This window comes from Muscardinus avellanarius, assembly GCF_963383645.1.
Source record: "Muscardinus avellanarius genome assembly, chromosome: 12".
Taxonomy (NCBI): Eukaryota; Metazoa; Chordata; class Mammalia; order Rodentia; family Gliridae; genus Muscardinus; species Muscardinus avellanarius.
In genome coordinates this window covers 35,431,742-35,447,956 of record NC_137798.1, presented here as the reverse complement: position 1 = coordinate 35,447,956, position 16,215 = coordinate 35,431,742, and the positions used below count along the sequence as shown (strand labels likewise).

Below are 16,215 nucleotides of genomic sequence, written 5' to 3'. Positions count from 1 at the left end.
ATGTTCTTTGTTCAGAATGTCAGATATATTTCAATACAGATTGCCGTGAAAATAATAAGAATGGAAAAGAAAGCACAGGCACCTTTTGTCAAGAAGAAAAAGGAAAATATATAAAATTCAGAGCAATACAAAAAGATAATACAGAAGCAACTAAGGCATGTGTCATGAATTTGAGTAATTAAAGAAATGTCAGAAAAGAGAATCTCTGTAACATTTAAGTTCTCCATTGAGTGAACATAATTGTCAAGATTTGGGCTTCTAGCTAATAGAATATAGAGGATCTGGGTTATTACCTAGAGTTGATCCATTAATGGTAATTATCTATAAATCTTCCCACATAATACTAATTAATTTTAATTTCTCAATACCTTTAAACCAAGTGTGTCTCAATTATACAAAAGATTGTAAATAATGAAACTTCCACAAATATTGGGCCTAAGGAAGACAAAGAAGAGGTGAAGAGAACTCTAAGAGCTCTACCTTGCAGAGTTAATATGAGGGTTAATCCTTCATGAATGGGTGCAGTTATGTATGTCTAAAGGTATCATTTGATATATGATTTAGTCAAAAGCTAAGACTTTGGAATGAATGTTACATATATTATCAATATTTACCATAACTCTATATTTAGCTATGTATTTCTCCCATATTATGTACCAGGTACTGTTCTAAGTTACAGAGGTGGCCAGTACAATAATTTAACATACTTAGATTAATCAGAAGGAGGAGAACAATGAGGTTGGGAAAACAAAAATAAAAATATTCGCCGTCTTTAATGGAAGAGAATCACATTTTTAAAATGTGATTCTTTTCAAACTGTCTCCTTTACTTTACAAAAGTAAAAGACCAGCTTTGCTTTTGTCAGGATGTGAACTAGTACTTTATGAAGGATAATAACAATGTGTCAGCAATGTAATATAGTTCTAAAGATTCCCAAAGCTTAGTCTCACTTTCTATGTTTATTGGTCAATAGTATATACGAATATGCATAAAATATTTATAAACCAATTATCATAGACCAGTAACAAACAGGAGATATATGGTCACGGATCTATGGGCCACACTTTGAGTGGAATTAGTTTAGTGTTGGTGAAGCAAGCATATATACTGCATTCAGTATTCAGTAGTATAAGTAGTAATGAAGAGAAAAAAATTAATACACACTTATTGATGCATTGTAATCACATCATGATAGGGACATAGATGTGCACAGCATTTGGTGAGTTTTCTCCCGCACCACACCATGCTCCTTTCCCTTCCATGGTATTCAGGTTGTGATTGATTATTATGTATTTGTTTTTTGTTGTTGTTGTTTGTGGTACTGGGGATGGAACTCAGAGGCATTCTGCCCCCCAAGCTACACCTCTAGTTCTATTTTTTATTCTTTATTTTGAAAAAAGGTCTCACTGAGTTGTAGAGGGCCTCACTATGTAGCTGAGGCTACCTGTGAACCGCGATCCTCGTTTCTCAGCCTCCCAAATGCTGGGATTACAAGTGTGCACCACCATGCCCGGCTATGTATTTGTTACATAGCATCAATCAAAGTGTTTTCCTTCTTTAAGCTTCTCATCCCTCCTATCCCACTTCCCTCCCCTACACACCCTCTGTTGCATCACTGGAGTTTCTCCTTTATCTGGAGCCCCTTTTGTATACCTATTTATCCCTAACTTTTACATATGAGAAAAAAGAGGGAAAAAATACTTGGCCTCTCACTTTCTGTGACTGGCTAATCTCACTTAGCATAATATTCTCTAAATCCATCCATTTTCCTGAAAATGACATAATTTTGTTCTTCTTTATGGCCAAGTAGAATTCCATTTGTGTATATCCCACCATTTTATAATCCATTCATTTGTTGATGGACACCTAGACTAGCTAGCTCTATAATTTGGCGATAATGAACTGTGCTTCTATAAACATGTATATATGTGTGTATATATATACATAAAATGTGTGTGTGTGTGTGTGTGTGTGTGTGTGTGTGTGTGTGTGTGTTATTCTGATTTCATTCCTTTTGGAAAGATATTCCGGAATGTTATTGCTGGGTCATATGGTGGTTCCATTCTCCATCTTTTCTGAGGAATCTCTACACTGATCTCCATGGTAGATGCACTAATTTCTGATCCCATCAACACTGTATAAGAGTTCCTATTACCCCTCATACTCACTAGCAGTTATTATTGTTTGTATTCTTGATGATTGACACTTTTACTAGTGTTAGATGAAATCTCAGTGTAGTTTTGATTTGTATTTCCTGATTGCTAATGATGTTGAATATTTTTCATGTACTTATTGCCCATTCGCATTTCTTCTTTTGAGAAACTTTTGTTTAGTTCAATTGCTCATTTTTAATTTTTTGTGTTAATTTTTAAAGTTAATTGTATATTCTCAAAGAAAAGTTTTAAATAGTTAAAATAGGCACTCTGTAGATTGTAGGTCTGAAAATAAGATAAGGATTTTTTTTCATCTTAAACTCTTCTTACTAATTTAGATCTTTTCTCAGGTACTAATGATAATTTCTGTAAAATTTAATACAAATAAGAAAAAAAAATACCTGGAGTGAAATCAGTGTGTAGGGACAAATGGAGTAACACCTTTTGCATAATTATAAGTCATCCATGCATGGTCTAAAAGGTGTCCAAATTTTTAAATAAAGCTTTAGGATCCCATTTCTTTTTCTCTAACACCAATCACTACAGTGTGACTAGCAGATGAAGATGTTATCTTAAGTTTCTAAACCTATCACGTCCACACAAAGAAGAGTTTTCAAGTGTGAAAGTCAAATCAATTCTCTTTCCCTCCATTATTTCATTTGCTTAGAATTGTAACACTCATCTTATGTGATTCTTTAACATATATGATTTGATTTATACAGCTCTTGTTTTTCCTGAGTTTATTCATAGAGGCAGAGAAGTGACCCAGGTAACCAAATGATGTGGACTGCATAGTTGGTAAAGCAAAATACAATTTGCCTCAGTATAAGTTTGTCTCCTTAAGAGAATGTTGACAGACCTGTTGCTACAGATGGGAAAGGACTGGTTAGAGAAACAGAATATCTCCATCATCACATTGGTGCAATTAGAGGTATATAGTAAATTTGAGGAAGGTTAGTAATAGATGATGAAGATCACCAGAGAAATTATTACTTTTTTTCTTATGAGTTTTGATAATCCTTTATATGTCATTAGGGAGGCAATCAGGCAGTAATCAACACAGAGGCAGTCTCAGAAATTGCCTCACAAGGAGCCCCTGAGCCCTGCAGATAGAATATCATTTTCTGTATTCACAGGTGAAGTCAGTAGAAGCACCTTATCCCAGGTCACCTGCTGTGTTGTTACTGCTCAGCTTCAGAATCACGTGGTTAGCTGGTGTTCTCAAGAATTAAGATCAAACAGGAAGGCTTGAAATACCACGTATAAAAAGGAAATGCCCTTGCATTAATCCCTAAGCTCGTCTCTAGTGCAAAATTAATTATCAGATTGTGATGGTGTACCAGTGACGTAGGTTTTCTCTACTTGTGTGCTCTGACAGCTTCAATGGTAGTATTTATGCCTCTTCTTTTCCCTGATAAGCACAGCTATAATTTATTCTTCCAGTTGATCTCAATCCTCAGCTGTATAGTATAGAATATAAGATATCTCAAGACACAGAATAGCGATAATAAGCACTAAATTTATCAAAGCATCTAAGTTTCATTTTAAAAGAAATTTCTACCATTCAACTTGGTAAATTCAAATAAAATTGGTCACAAGTGTGTTTTCCCCCCCAGAAATTGGAGATTGAAAAATACAGCCAGTACAAACACAAAGAAAAGCTAAATAAAAGCCTAGCACCATTACCACATGGTATGTTTTCAAAATCCAACAGTGTTTCAGAATGCTAAACACTTAAGTTGGAAGTAGCACTTTGCCATGAAAGGGAACCAGCTGTAGGTCCCTCTTTTCACTACATATTGTTCAAAACAAAAAAATAACCCCATTGAAAAGAAGCCTCAGTAGATGAGACCCAGGAATCCAATGGATTTAGGAACAAAAGAAAGACAATTGTCATTTTAATAATTAAACTGTGTTTGTAACAGTTTATGAGGCTTGCAGATCCAGCAAGCCTGCTGCATATTAATGAATAGATTTATTTGTCAACATATTAACACCACTGTCAGACATAACATCACGCAGGAGAGGCACAGGGAGTAGCCAGAAAACTACTTAAAACTGTTTACTGGGTGCCAGGAAATTTAATCACAACTGATAAAATAAAGTGGATTATGTGGGTCAGAACCTCTGTGGGAGTGAACATTTTAAACAACCTCAACTTAAAATTCTGGAGTTAAATGTTTAATTTTAAAAATGTATTTTACTCATTAACAAGGAACCTTATAATTAAAAGCTAAAGGCATATGATGATTTTAAAAATATCTACCAGTTGAGTGAATTTTGCACATGTGTATAAATATTTCACAATCCAATGAGGTAATATCTGAAACCAAGTCTCATTAGGAAATAAATCATTTATTTTGGTAACAAGTAAAACATGGATAATGGAATTTTCCCTAATAAATTATCATTTGTAGAAAGAACTAGATTCGAAGGTTTAGCAATGGTGCTGACATTGTAAGTGCTCAAATGTTGGCTTTTTGTTTGATCCCCAAATTGAAGTATTCCCTTATACTTCAATTATAAAGTTATAATTTCATTTCTGAATGTCTATCCTGGTTGAGTTGAAATATGAGATATGAATATGTGGGGGAAATGTCTCACTAGAGGATGTAGAAAGGTTAAGAATTTGGAAAGTTTGCCTTCTACACTAAAAAACACTAATATTTAAAAATACAGGATATTAAAAATCATATCTAGCCTTCATATTGCTTCTCTGTACCAATCCCCTGAGCAATTATGCAGAACAGTTTTAAATTGCTCCAGAGATAGAAAATACACAATTTTATGAAGATCCAAATTTCTTCTTAATTTGATCATAACACAATAAGCAAAAATCTCTGTGTTTATGTCTATGGGTAATAAGAATCCAATTCCTTTTTCAAATAAAGACTCATCTCAGAGTTTTGAAAGTAGCCATCAACTCTCCCCATGCCTCTCCTGAGCAGTAAGCTTTCTTTTCTTTTGACCTCCTCTTCATACAGGTCAAAACAATCCTCTTTGTGTGTGTGTGTGTGTGTGTGTGTGTGTGTGTGTGTGTATTTTAAATCTAACCTCGCAACGGATCTGATTCAGGGTTCAATAACGTCTAATTAAGAGTAATATGAAGCTGCCACTTCCAAACATTTTTCTTAGCATGATATAAAATAACATTTGGTTTGAGGACAATACATAGACTCATACTGAGTTTACTGTGAATTTAAAACCTGAATTATTTCTAATATACATTGTTGATAAGCCAAATTTTCTAATTCTGTGCTTAGATCTTTTGGAGGGGTTGAAAGAAGGGGACTTAAATGGAGGAGTTAGTTTCTTTTGTCTCCGTTAACTGTCATCATTGCCCATTGCTACAGCCTGTAGTTATCTGGGAAATTATTTCTGTAATGCAAATTGCTTGCTCTTCCTAACACTACCTTCAGAGCAGAAGTTGTCCTGAAATCTTCCTCTGTCTTCACTTTAGAATACTGAGTTCGATGGGACTGAGAACAGATACCTTTCTCTATGCTTAGGTACCTTTTATTATGTTTCTCTTTAGGTCTCTTTGGGCAGGATTAAACCATTTATTAACCACTTCCAGTGTCCTCATATATCCAGCCCCTTGCTACTCCAAATGTGTTCTAAAGATCAGCAGTATTGGCATTGGCCTGGGAGCCATTAAAGATAGCGACTACCAGCCTCCACTCCAGACATAACTCATCAGAATTTCAGTGTAAGATCCCAGAACTATTATTCATATGCATGTGAAAGTCTGAGAAGCTACTTCGCATAGTCAAATTCAATTCTAGGTGCATATATTAGAACACCTGGGGGGCACTTCTAAAACTACCAATACCTGGAGTCTTCTCCCTCAAAGATATTCGCTTGAGCCACGTGTGAGACAGGAGGATTATAGGAGGCTGAGACAGGAGGATCAAAGGTTCAAACCCAGCCTCAGCAACTTAGTGAAACCATGTTTCAAAATAATAAATAAAATGGGATTGGGGGTTTAGCTTGGAAATAGAAGGCCCCTGGGTTGTCTGTCTGTCTGTCTGTTTCTCTCTCTCTCTCTCTCTCTCTCTCTCACACACACACACACGCACGCACGCACATGCACACACGTACACATGTGCACACATACACACACACACACACACACTTATTTGACCTTCTTTTGAGTATCAGTATTTAAAAACAAAACTCTCCAAAAGATTTTCAAGTGCAGTGAAAATGAGTGAAAAAACAAAAGAGAGGAGAGTCCACCCTAGCATCATCATTAGAATAATATGCAAATATTTTTATTTCTACCCTAAATTTTGAATCAGTTGGGCAGCAGTATAGTGACTTCCATGTGCTTGTGTTGAAAGAATTCACGATTTCCAAGATTGTGTTGCTAGTCTTCAGGAAGAAATGAAATTGAAAGTGGAGTGAAAGAGTAACCATTGATAGAAGGACTCTCTACAGAGGAAAGAGGTGAACAAGGAAAGACACCAACTCGAGCCTCTAAAGGTCTTGCACTTCATTGGATTCCGGTAATTGACTCAGGAACGAGTGTGAGGATGATTTCCAGTGGCCTTGTTTGCTGCTGGCAGCCTCTGGTTTCAGCCCCTGAGAGGAGCGTCCCAGTTAGTGTTGCCCAGCAACAGCATGCTGGGTTGAGAGCTGGAATGTGAAGGGTTGCGAAACGATTTTTAAAATAAACACACAACTTACCATCAGCATGAAGCAGACCAAAGGCAGAGAAGTACTGGGCACTACACTGCAGTAGACAAGGAGACAGAAGTGAAAGGGAAAAAAGTAAACACAAGCACAGGGGCCAGGCGCCTACAGGTTGATTGGTGATGGCTCTGTCACAAGGATGAATGAGAGCTTTGATCTGGCTTCCAATCTGAAAATATGAACCTGAATAATTTAGAGGTGGAGAGAAGACAGAATGGGAAAGAATTAAAATAAAAAAGTACTGTGTCTGGACAAAAGAAATCAGCCCCTGAGTGTCACAGGTAATTTTCCTTCTGTAAAATTATAAATATTATGCAGCAAACAGTCCCTACTGCAATGTTCTCAGAATCATTCGGATTTTCTGACAGAAGTCATTACTGATCTTATGCACTTTTACATTTTGTAGTGTTGTGATGTCTTATCATCCAGGAATATTTATAGCCAAAATATACAAACCATATGCACACAATATGGGTATTAAATCTTAAAGCTAAGAAAAATGCCATTTAAATTTCTAATTAATGCATTAAAACTACCAAATGCCATTTAGCAAGCATTTATCTAGTGCATTAAAATTTAGATACATTATGTTTTAAAGATTTATGAATTTTATGTGCAAAAATTAATACCCAATTCGTGTGACCTCCAAGGAGCGAAAACCAAGACTCAGGCATGCACAATAAAAGATAGGAAGTGGAACTGGACTGAGAGTGTGACATGAGGGACCCATTAAGTATTTAATGTCCAGTTACTTTTTCTTTTTGTAGGATTTTTTTGCAAGCTCTGGATGCCCTTTAGTATATCAAGGACACATGCAAATATACCTTGCATACACACAAACTTGTTGTGTCCCTGCATTTGAAATGAAGATTGGCTTTAACATACTTTGTACAATTTCAAAGACAATTCTGTGCCTTGATACCAAAGAAAATGAAACCTATACAATTATACTCAGATGGAATATTTCTTTTCATATTAACACATAATGCCCAGGCCAGGTATGGTGGCACATGCTTGTAATCCCAGTACTTGGGAGGCTGAGGCCAGAGGATCACAGGTTCATGACCAGCCTCAGATACTTAGGGAGGCCCTCCACAACTTAGAGAAACCCTGTTTCCAAATCTAGAATAAAGAATTGGGCTGGAGATATAGCTCAGAGGTAGAATGCCCCTGGTTCAATTCCCCAGTATCACAATAAAATAAAACATAAAATCTTCAGCACCTACATATACCATTTAATTTTGTCTTGTTTGGGTATCCTTGTGCTCCTAGAAAATAGTCTATACAGAAATTCTGCTATCCTAACAGTTCCCAAAAGTTCCATTCTGCTCAAAGGAAATATTTGATAAAATTTTCTCTTTGCATTCTTGACATTTAGTATCTTGCCTGATGGAGTATGGAGAAAATTTGCTGTATAGGAAGTTAAGAAAAAATAATTGTTGGCCAAGAATTTGTTGCAGCAAAAAAGGAAAAGAAAGAGACCTCAAGAAGTAGATTTTTCTTAATCTTACAGGAAACACCATGAATATATGGCTAAAGACATTTTAGAAAGCACAAACACCCTTGCTCATGATAGAGGCATTTTTAAATTGAAAATTTCATCCTATAGTTGTTTAAAATGTTCCAGTAAGAAAGGGAAATGAAAGACTACCTATGTTTCCTAGCTGCTAAAGGGATGGAAGGAAAGCATTGAGCTTAAAGATGAATAAAGTTATTGCCAGGTATAATCAGAAAATAACCACTGTACACTTTGAAAAAGTTGGTGTTATATGTACCAAAAAAAAAAAAAGGAAGAACTAACTGCCCATCACTTATTTTGCTCCTTTTCTCCACATGGGGCAGGCCCTTCAACTAAGAGAATAAGGGGAGGAAGACGTGAAACCAAGAGTATCTTTATTTCCTGTATTGCTGTTTCTAGCCAAAACCCAGTTGTTCAAAATGGCATCTAAATATTGCTCAAAAGGACTGAAAGACTAGCACTCAGTTGCTGTGTACTTCCCCCTGTACCTAGATTTTGGGAGGTAGTCCTTTTGCTATTTTTTGTGAAAACAAGTACGAGATACCCATAATCCCCAAGATATTCTCTACTTACCCAAGTATCTTTTTCTCATGAGGCTAAGGATTCCTCAGTCTCCAGATCCTTGGAGAGTTTCTGTATTTCTCTGCCTCTCCTGCCGCAGCAGCAGCATCTTGGCCTGATGCTCTGCCAGCATGCCACCTTCCTCCTGGCCTTCCCTTCTCCTTTCCTCCCTGTTTTCCACAGCCATCCTGTGCTATCTCCTTTGATTTGTTTTTGAGAGGAACTCATGCACTAGCCCAATTTTCTGTCTTGTCTCCTCCCTCTCTCCCTTACAGGAGCAAAGTCATGTCCAGCCACAAGCCTTCTGGATCAGAATTCTGGATTTTGATTTAGTTTGGGAACTGGAGTCGATCCCCCATTCAGACTTTGTATTTTGTTTTCTGGTTGTCGATTCTCTTCTGGGACTGCTATGGCTGGTCTAGTTTTACTAGTTTTTACTATCCTTTTTCTTTTTCCTTTTTTATTGCTGCATTGTAGTCATACATGTTAATGGGTACAACATGGAAGAGTCATACATGAACACATCACTCATTTAGCCCTTCCCCAACTCCCTCCCCCTCCATCTTTCTTATGTTTGGCTAGTCTTACTGTGATTTTACTAGTCTTACTGCCTCTTTACAAATGGCTTCCCATTCCCCTGCCATGAATCCTTTGTTCTTGATGAATTACATATAGCAGTCTCTTCTGGAAGCTAATGCCTGGGGGAAATGGAAGCATCAACAAAAGGCCCCAGGGGCAGCCATAGATGAATGAATACTAAGTACTGAAGAAGTTAACAGATGTACTCTTAGAGCAATCCCTTTAATAAATTGTGGATAAAAGAGAGATGCTAGGATATTTAAGAGACCAGCCAAGCACAGTGGCCTACACCTGTGATTCTAATACTTAGGAGGTCGAGGCAGGAGGATTTCAAGTTCAAGGACCACCTCAGCAACTTAGCAAACCCTTCAGCAAAGTAGCAAAACTCTGCTTCAAATTTTAAAAAATGTAAAAAGGACTGGGTGGAGGGTAGCTCAGAGGTAGAATGCTCCTGGATTCAATCATCACTATAAAAAAGGAGGATGAGTGAGGAGGAAGAAGAAGAGGAACAGGAGGAGGAAGAGGAGGAGGAGGAGGAGGAGGAGGAGGAGGAGACAACAGACTGGAGTTGTCCAAATTTCTGAAAGAGACAAAGAATGGATCCTGAAATCTTTCAACAAGAAACTTAGCATCTATTCCTGACAAAATTTTAGGATGAGTGATTGAATAGATGGTTCTCAAACATTTGGAAAACAAATCCTGATCCATAGAAGGGAATGACTAAAAGTCATTATTAGTCAGTATTATTTTGCTGAGAATATCTTATTCCAGAATAACTGCACTTTCTTTTTAAAGTAGGATCGTCAGATTGGAAGTATTAGCTACATCAAGAACCAATGTGTCCTGACTATAATAAAGCATATGGGGAAACAGTCTTCCCCAATTCCCTCTGGAGACAGTACAACATGGGCTGGATGGGAGCACTCCTAGGAGAAAGGAAACCTTGCTCAAATATTAGTTAATAGGCATAGCAGTTGGGATTGTGATCTGGAATAGTCAGCGAACCCTATGCTTAAAGGTTCTAATAGTTTAATACATAGCAGAGAAGCTTATTCCATGTGGACATGGCCAGCGCTAGGAGGATTAGCCTCTCTGATAGAATGGGACTATGTCATATTCAGACTAGTCTCTGACCACTAAAAGTGAACTAAAGTCACACACACACACACACACACACAGACACATCCTTGTGTTCAAATACATAAAAGTATGGTAGAAATCTAACTAATAAGAATTTAATGTTCATGATTAGAAAAAGGTTTTAAAAATTAGCTAATTGTTGACATCACTATCAGTTACTAATAATGAGCTGACAGTGTCATGTGGCTGCTGGCTGCCAACATGTAGGAGAGAACAGGCTTTGAAGCCAAGTCCCCTAGGTTTCAACCTCAGCTCTGCTGCCTGGGAGGTGAATAACTTTGAGCAAGGTTCTTCTTTCTTTTTAAGCTTCACTTTTTCCTTTTCAACAAAAGGGAGATTACAATAATAACTGCTTTCATATGGTTTATGTGAGGAGTAAGTAAGAATACGTATTTGAAAATATTTTAAAAGAATAAAAATCCCTTGCTCCTAGACTGCATGAATATTATCTGTGTGTATAAAGCAAATTAGTAGCTAATAACGATAAAAAAATTTCTCAGTAATTATCCCTGAATTTTAACAGGGACATTGAAAAAAATAAAGCTAGTAAACATTATAGGAAGACCACGGGTCTAAAAGACAACTGTAGAAGATAAAGTGGATCGTTGTTCCCAAAGATTTGAAGAACTGTCATGTAGAGTAATGTCAAGTCATTTCATCTTGAACATAAATAGTACTAAGAAGGGTAGGCTATGAAAGGAAAACATTTTTTTTTAAGTAGGATATTAGTTAGAGGTCGGAGATTTTATTTATTTATTTATTTATTTATTTTGGTGGTACTGGGATTCCTGGAAGCCCTTCTACCTCCAGGCTACGCTCCCAGAACTATTTTATACTTTTTTATTTTTGGAAACAGAGTCTCTTAAGCTACCACAGCTGGCTGCAAACCTGTGCGATCCTCCTGTCTCTGCCTCCCAAACAAGGGGATTACAAGTGTGTGCCACCATGCCCAGTGTGAGGTCGGAGATTTTATTTATTTATTATTTATTATTTTTAAAAAAATTTTATTGAACATAAATGGTATACATTTAAACTATACTTGATGTACTCTTCCCCCCCAAACAATGATTGTCCCGGGTAACCATGTCATATTCATAATTTTACACATATTCGGATGTGGGCCCACATTAATCAAGTTCATCCTTCCTCCTCCCCTATCTTTCTATTCAAGCCTTGCTGGTATTTCCCCTCCATTATCTGCAGTACCACTGGTATCCTCTGTGATCCCTAGTTGGGCATACTAGAGGAAACATATGTACCTTCTCCTTCTGTGCTTGGCTGATCAAGGTTGGAGATTTTAAATGGTGCATTTTGTCATTATGTTACCTGTGGTAATGAAGGAGGGCTCAGTGCATCTGTCTCTTGCCTTTGCAACTGGATTGCAAGCTCTGCAGGGCCTGAGTTTTGTCATGACCTTTTTAAGATTTGGTGAATGAGCAGATAAATGAGTGACTGATGCATACATGTGTGGAACTATAACAAGCATATTGTATAGATTTTTTAGGAATATGTTTTTATTTTTTAATTTATTTTAGTTTTTAAAAATAGTCTTCTTTTCCTTGTGTTTACATAAAATTGATTTAAAGTTTTTGTGGATCATATTGAAAATGCATACATTGAGGCTGTGCTTGATGCATAATTTAGAGAAGACCGAAAAAAAGAACATTGGAAAATAGAAAGGAGGAAAAAAACCTTAGAGCCCTTTTGTGTGTGGGGTGGGAGAAGTTTACTGGGGATTGAACCTCCATGGGCATTCTACCTTCTATCTACACCCCCACCCCTATTTTATTTATTATTTTGAAACAGAGTCCCACTAAGTTGGTGAGACTCATAGGTGGCTCAAACATAGGATCCTTCTGTCTCAGCCTCACAAGTTCTGGGATTGTAGGTATAAGCCACCCCGTGTGGCTTAGAATTTCTGCTTACAAATGGATTTAGCAAGAGGCATTTGGGACAGTGAAGTTAATAATGGATTGTATGGGACTTGATTAATATGAAAGGTTGTTTTGAGCATTCCAAGAAAGATAATGGATAGAAATACCAGTGACAGAGCTGTTTTTCTACTAACACCATGGTCTCAACATTCAAGTATAGGACCCAACCTTTAATAGTTAATTATTTCTGCTTTCTCCCACCAAAAAATATAAATGTATAAAATACATTTAAAAGATATAGATATATTTATATACTCATGTATTTGTACACACACGCAGCCCCTCTAGTTTGCTTCTTGTTCCCTAGACGACGACTTTCCCCGGTGGTCCTACCATCTCCTTACTTCACGTATTCAGGTCACAGGATATTTGTGGCATAGCCACACTTCTGATTGTCTGCCTCATTCTGAGGATCAAGTCTTCATCTTCAACATAATCCATTCTCTTCAGCCACTTCTGGCTTCTCCTCCAGCAAGCAGTACCCCCCCCCCCATCAGGCAGCGTGGGGCACCGCTGGGACCCATTTGGGCACACAGCTGACCTTTTGTTGAATTACTGTATCCCTGCCTTCCTAATTATAGAATTCAAAGCAGAATGAGTGGATTAATAGCATGTTCTTATTCCCCGCAGTGTCTGGGGAAGCGTAATGCGGTGGCGAGCTCACAGTCCCACACATGGTCTCCCTTCACCCCCTCACCCTCCAGTTTAGCTCTGTGACTTTCCAGCAGCACGAACGGAAGGTGCACTTTACTCTCCAGTGAGTAAGTCATGCGGATGGGTGTTTTAAAGTACATGCCCCATACACAGTCCGCCGAGAGCAGCATACTTTCAAAAGCTCCTCGAGCACACACGCTTGGAGTTTGAAATTGTACTAAGTCCAATTTTCCTCAGGTACCCTAGCTGAGGCAAGAGTGGGTAGGAACAGATGACACTTAAATGCATGCTGTTGCATGTAAGTTCTTCAATTAGAGAGTTCTTTAGTGTTTGATTATATACCCGTTCAGTGCAGGCAAATACTTAGGACAATTAGCAACAGAGAAACACAATTCTATATTACCAAAAGACTGTGGAAATCACTTCTCTTGATAACAAGGAGGATTCTGATATATTTTCATGGAAATGAAACTACATTTGGTCCTCTGAATTTATGACACAGTCTATATGTTCAGGTCTATACAGATTGATACAGACCAAACAAGGATTCTAAGCTGTCCCATTCAGGACTTGATGGTTGGGAAGGTTGGAGAGTTCTCATTTTTTAAACCAGCTACCTATTTTATTTATTTATTATTTAATTTTAATTGGTGCATTGTAGTCATACATCTTAATGGAGTACGAGATGGTAGAGGCATATATGCACACATCACTCATTTAGCTCTTCCCCAATTCCCATCCCTCCCCCTCCCCCTCCCTCCCTCCCTCTTTGGCTTACTGATTGGCTTTGATATGTTGATGAATGCGCAGCATGTACATTAGGGAATGTCCTGCTTCCCCTCCCATCCCTCTATTAGGTCGCCTTATTTGCTCATCTATAGTTTCTCCTTCTTCATGAGAGCTCCTCCTATGACCCTTTTTCTCCCTAGCTTCCACATAAAATTAAGTTAAATAAGGCTGGAGTTGTAGCTCAGAGGTAAAACACTCCTGGACTCAATCCCCAGTACCACAAAGGAAAAAAGAAGAAAAAAAGTGAAGGAGACAAAAGTGTTTTCTCTTGGAGCATTGAATTTTAGGCTCCAAGTGTATCCTGAAACATGGCACATGTTAGGCTACATTTTTTTGCACATGAAGATGATGTCTGCATATGTCTAATTTAATTCAATACCATGGAGCCCATTATGTGTATTCAAATATTAAAAACACTTTGTAAGAAAATTAGTTAATTCTTTTCTTGACTATTAGTTTTTTTCTGACATTAGTGCAAGACATACTTACATGATGCATACTTAAAAATTCTTACAATAAAAATAAATAGTAAACCAATTGAAATTCACATCCTATTCACAACAGCCTCTAATACTCTTTTCTCCACAATTATTTTCAACTTCATATTTTTAGTATTTAAAATAAAATAAAGGCCAAGATTTTAAAATTCTCAAGAGAAAAATTTTTTCAGGTTCTAGTGATTATTATCACCATGCTGCATTTAACTCTGCAAAAATAGCAGATGTGAAATATACTGTACATGAATTATGCATTTGTTCTCTATCTGTCATCTATTTTTACCAATAATTAATTTTTTCCAGCCATTGATCTTATCAATAATTTGCTGCAAGTAAAAATGAGAAAGCGCTATAGTGTGGATAAGACCTTGAGTCACCCTTGGCTACAGGTAAAAAACAATCATTAATTATACTCAGTCAGACAAGCTTCCAAATATCTATAACATTTAAATATTAAATGTAGAAGTCTTTTGTCACATTGTTAAAGTATAGTTATCCTAATGTCAGTTTGTTTCCCAAAATGCATGCAACTTTTAAGGATGTAATAACAGTTTTATATTTCTCGACCTCTCCTGTTCTACCAGGAAAATTTGGCAAGGGAGACATACATATACACACATGCACAGGAAAAAAAAAAAAAAAAACACCAAAGATCATAACAGAACTCAGAGGACCAGATTTCAAAAGCATCTGCATGTGTAATCCTGATAAATGTCCAAATTGATGCCCATCTGGTCATGCACTATAATCATTTGGAAGCTATATTTTTAAATCCTAAGATATTATGCATGCATACGAGTGCATGGCAGACATCAAGTGTATGTTTATGTATGAATGTAAAGCATGCTATCTTCTCTTTAATATTTGTTATGTTCACATGGAACTTAAACTTCAGAAAAATGATACTCTGAAATACTGAAGTATTATTTGTAGGTATTAACTTTTAAAAAAAATCAACATTCCTAAGTATTGACAATAAGCATGGATGCCCAAATTTAGATCCACAGGATGGCCTTGGTGCTGATGCATGATGCATGTACAGTACAGTTAAGAGTGGGGGAAAAAAATGGGTGATTCCTAGATTGTGGGAACTGGCAACATATGAGCCAGCTGGTTGCATTGTAATGATCACCGTGGTAATATCTGGGAATGTCTTCTTCAGGACTACCACACCTGGGTAGATTTACGAGAGCTGGAATGCAAAATTGGAGAACGCTACATCACCCACGAAAGTGATGACTTGCGGTGGGAACAATATGCCGGCGAGCAGGGGCTGCAGTACCCAGCACACCTGATCCACCCAGGTGCTAGCCACAGTGACAGTCCTGAGACTGAAGAACGGGAGATGAAAGCCCTTAGTGAGCGTGTCAGCATCCTCTGAGTTCCATCCCCTATAATCTGTCAAAACACTGTGGAATTAATAAATACATACGGTCAGGTTTAACATTTGCCTTGCAGAACTGCCATTATTTTCTGTCAGATGAGAACAAAGCTGTTAAACTGTTAGCACTGTTGATGTATCTGAGTTGCCAAGACAAATCAACAGAAGCATTTGTATTTTGTGTGACCAACTGTGTTGTATTAACAAAAGTTCCCTGCAACACTAAACTTGTTATTGTGAATGATTCATGTTATATTTAATGCATTAAACCTGTCTCCACTGTGCCTTTGCAAATCAGTGTTTTTCTTACTGG

General features: G+C 37.3%; 1 protein-coding gene across 2 annotated transcripts in view; it reads left to right on the top strand.

Moving 5' to 3' along the window:
* Nucleotides 1–15,902, top strand: part of PRKD1 (protein kinase D1) — a gene marked incomplete at its 3' end in the record, with an annotated part of 322,889 nt that extends 306,987 nt beyond the window's left edge. For both annotated transcript variants that reach the window (XM_080708236.1, XM_080708235.1), the window contains 2 exons: nucleotides 14,825–14,910; nucleotides 15,684–15,902. In XM_080708236.1, the coding sequence (XP_080564362.1) occupies nucleotides 14,825–14,910; nucleotides 15,684–15,902 (305 nt within the window). The remainder of the gene's footprint in view (nucleotides 1–14,824; nucleotides 14,911–15,683) is intronic.
* Between the last annotated feature and the right edge of the window lie 313 nt (nucleotides 15,903–16,215).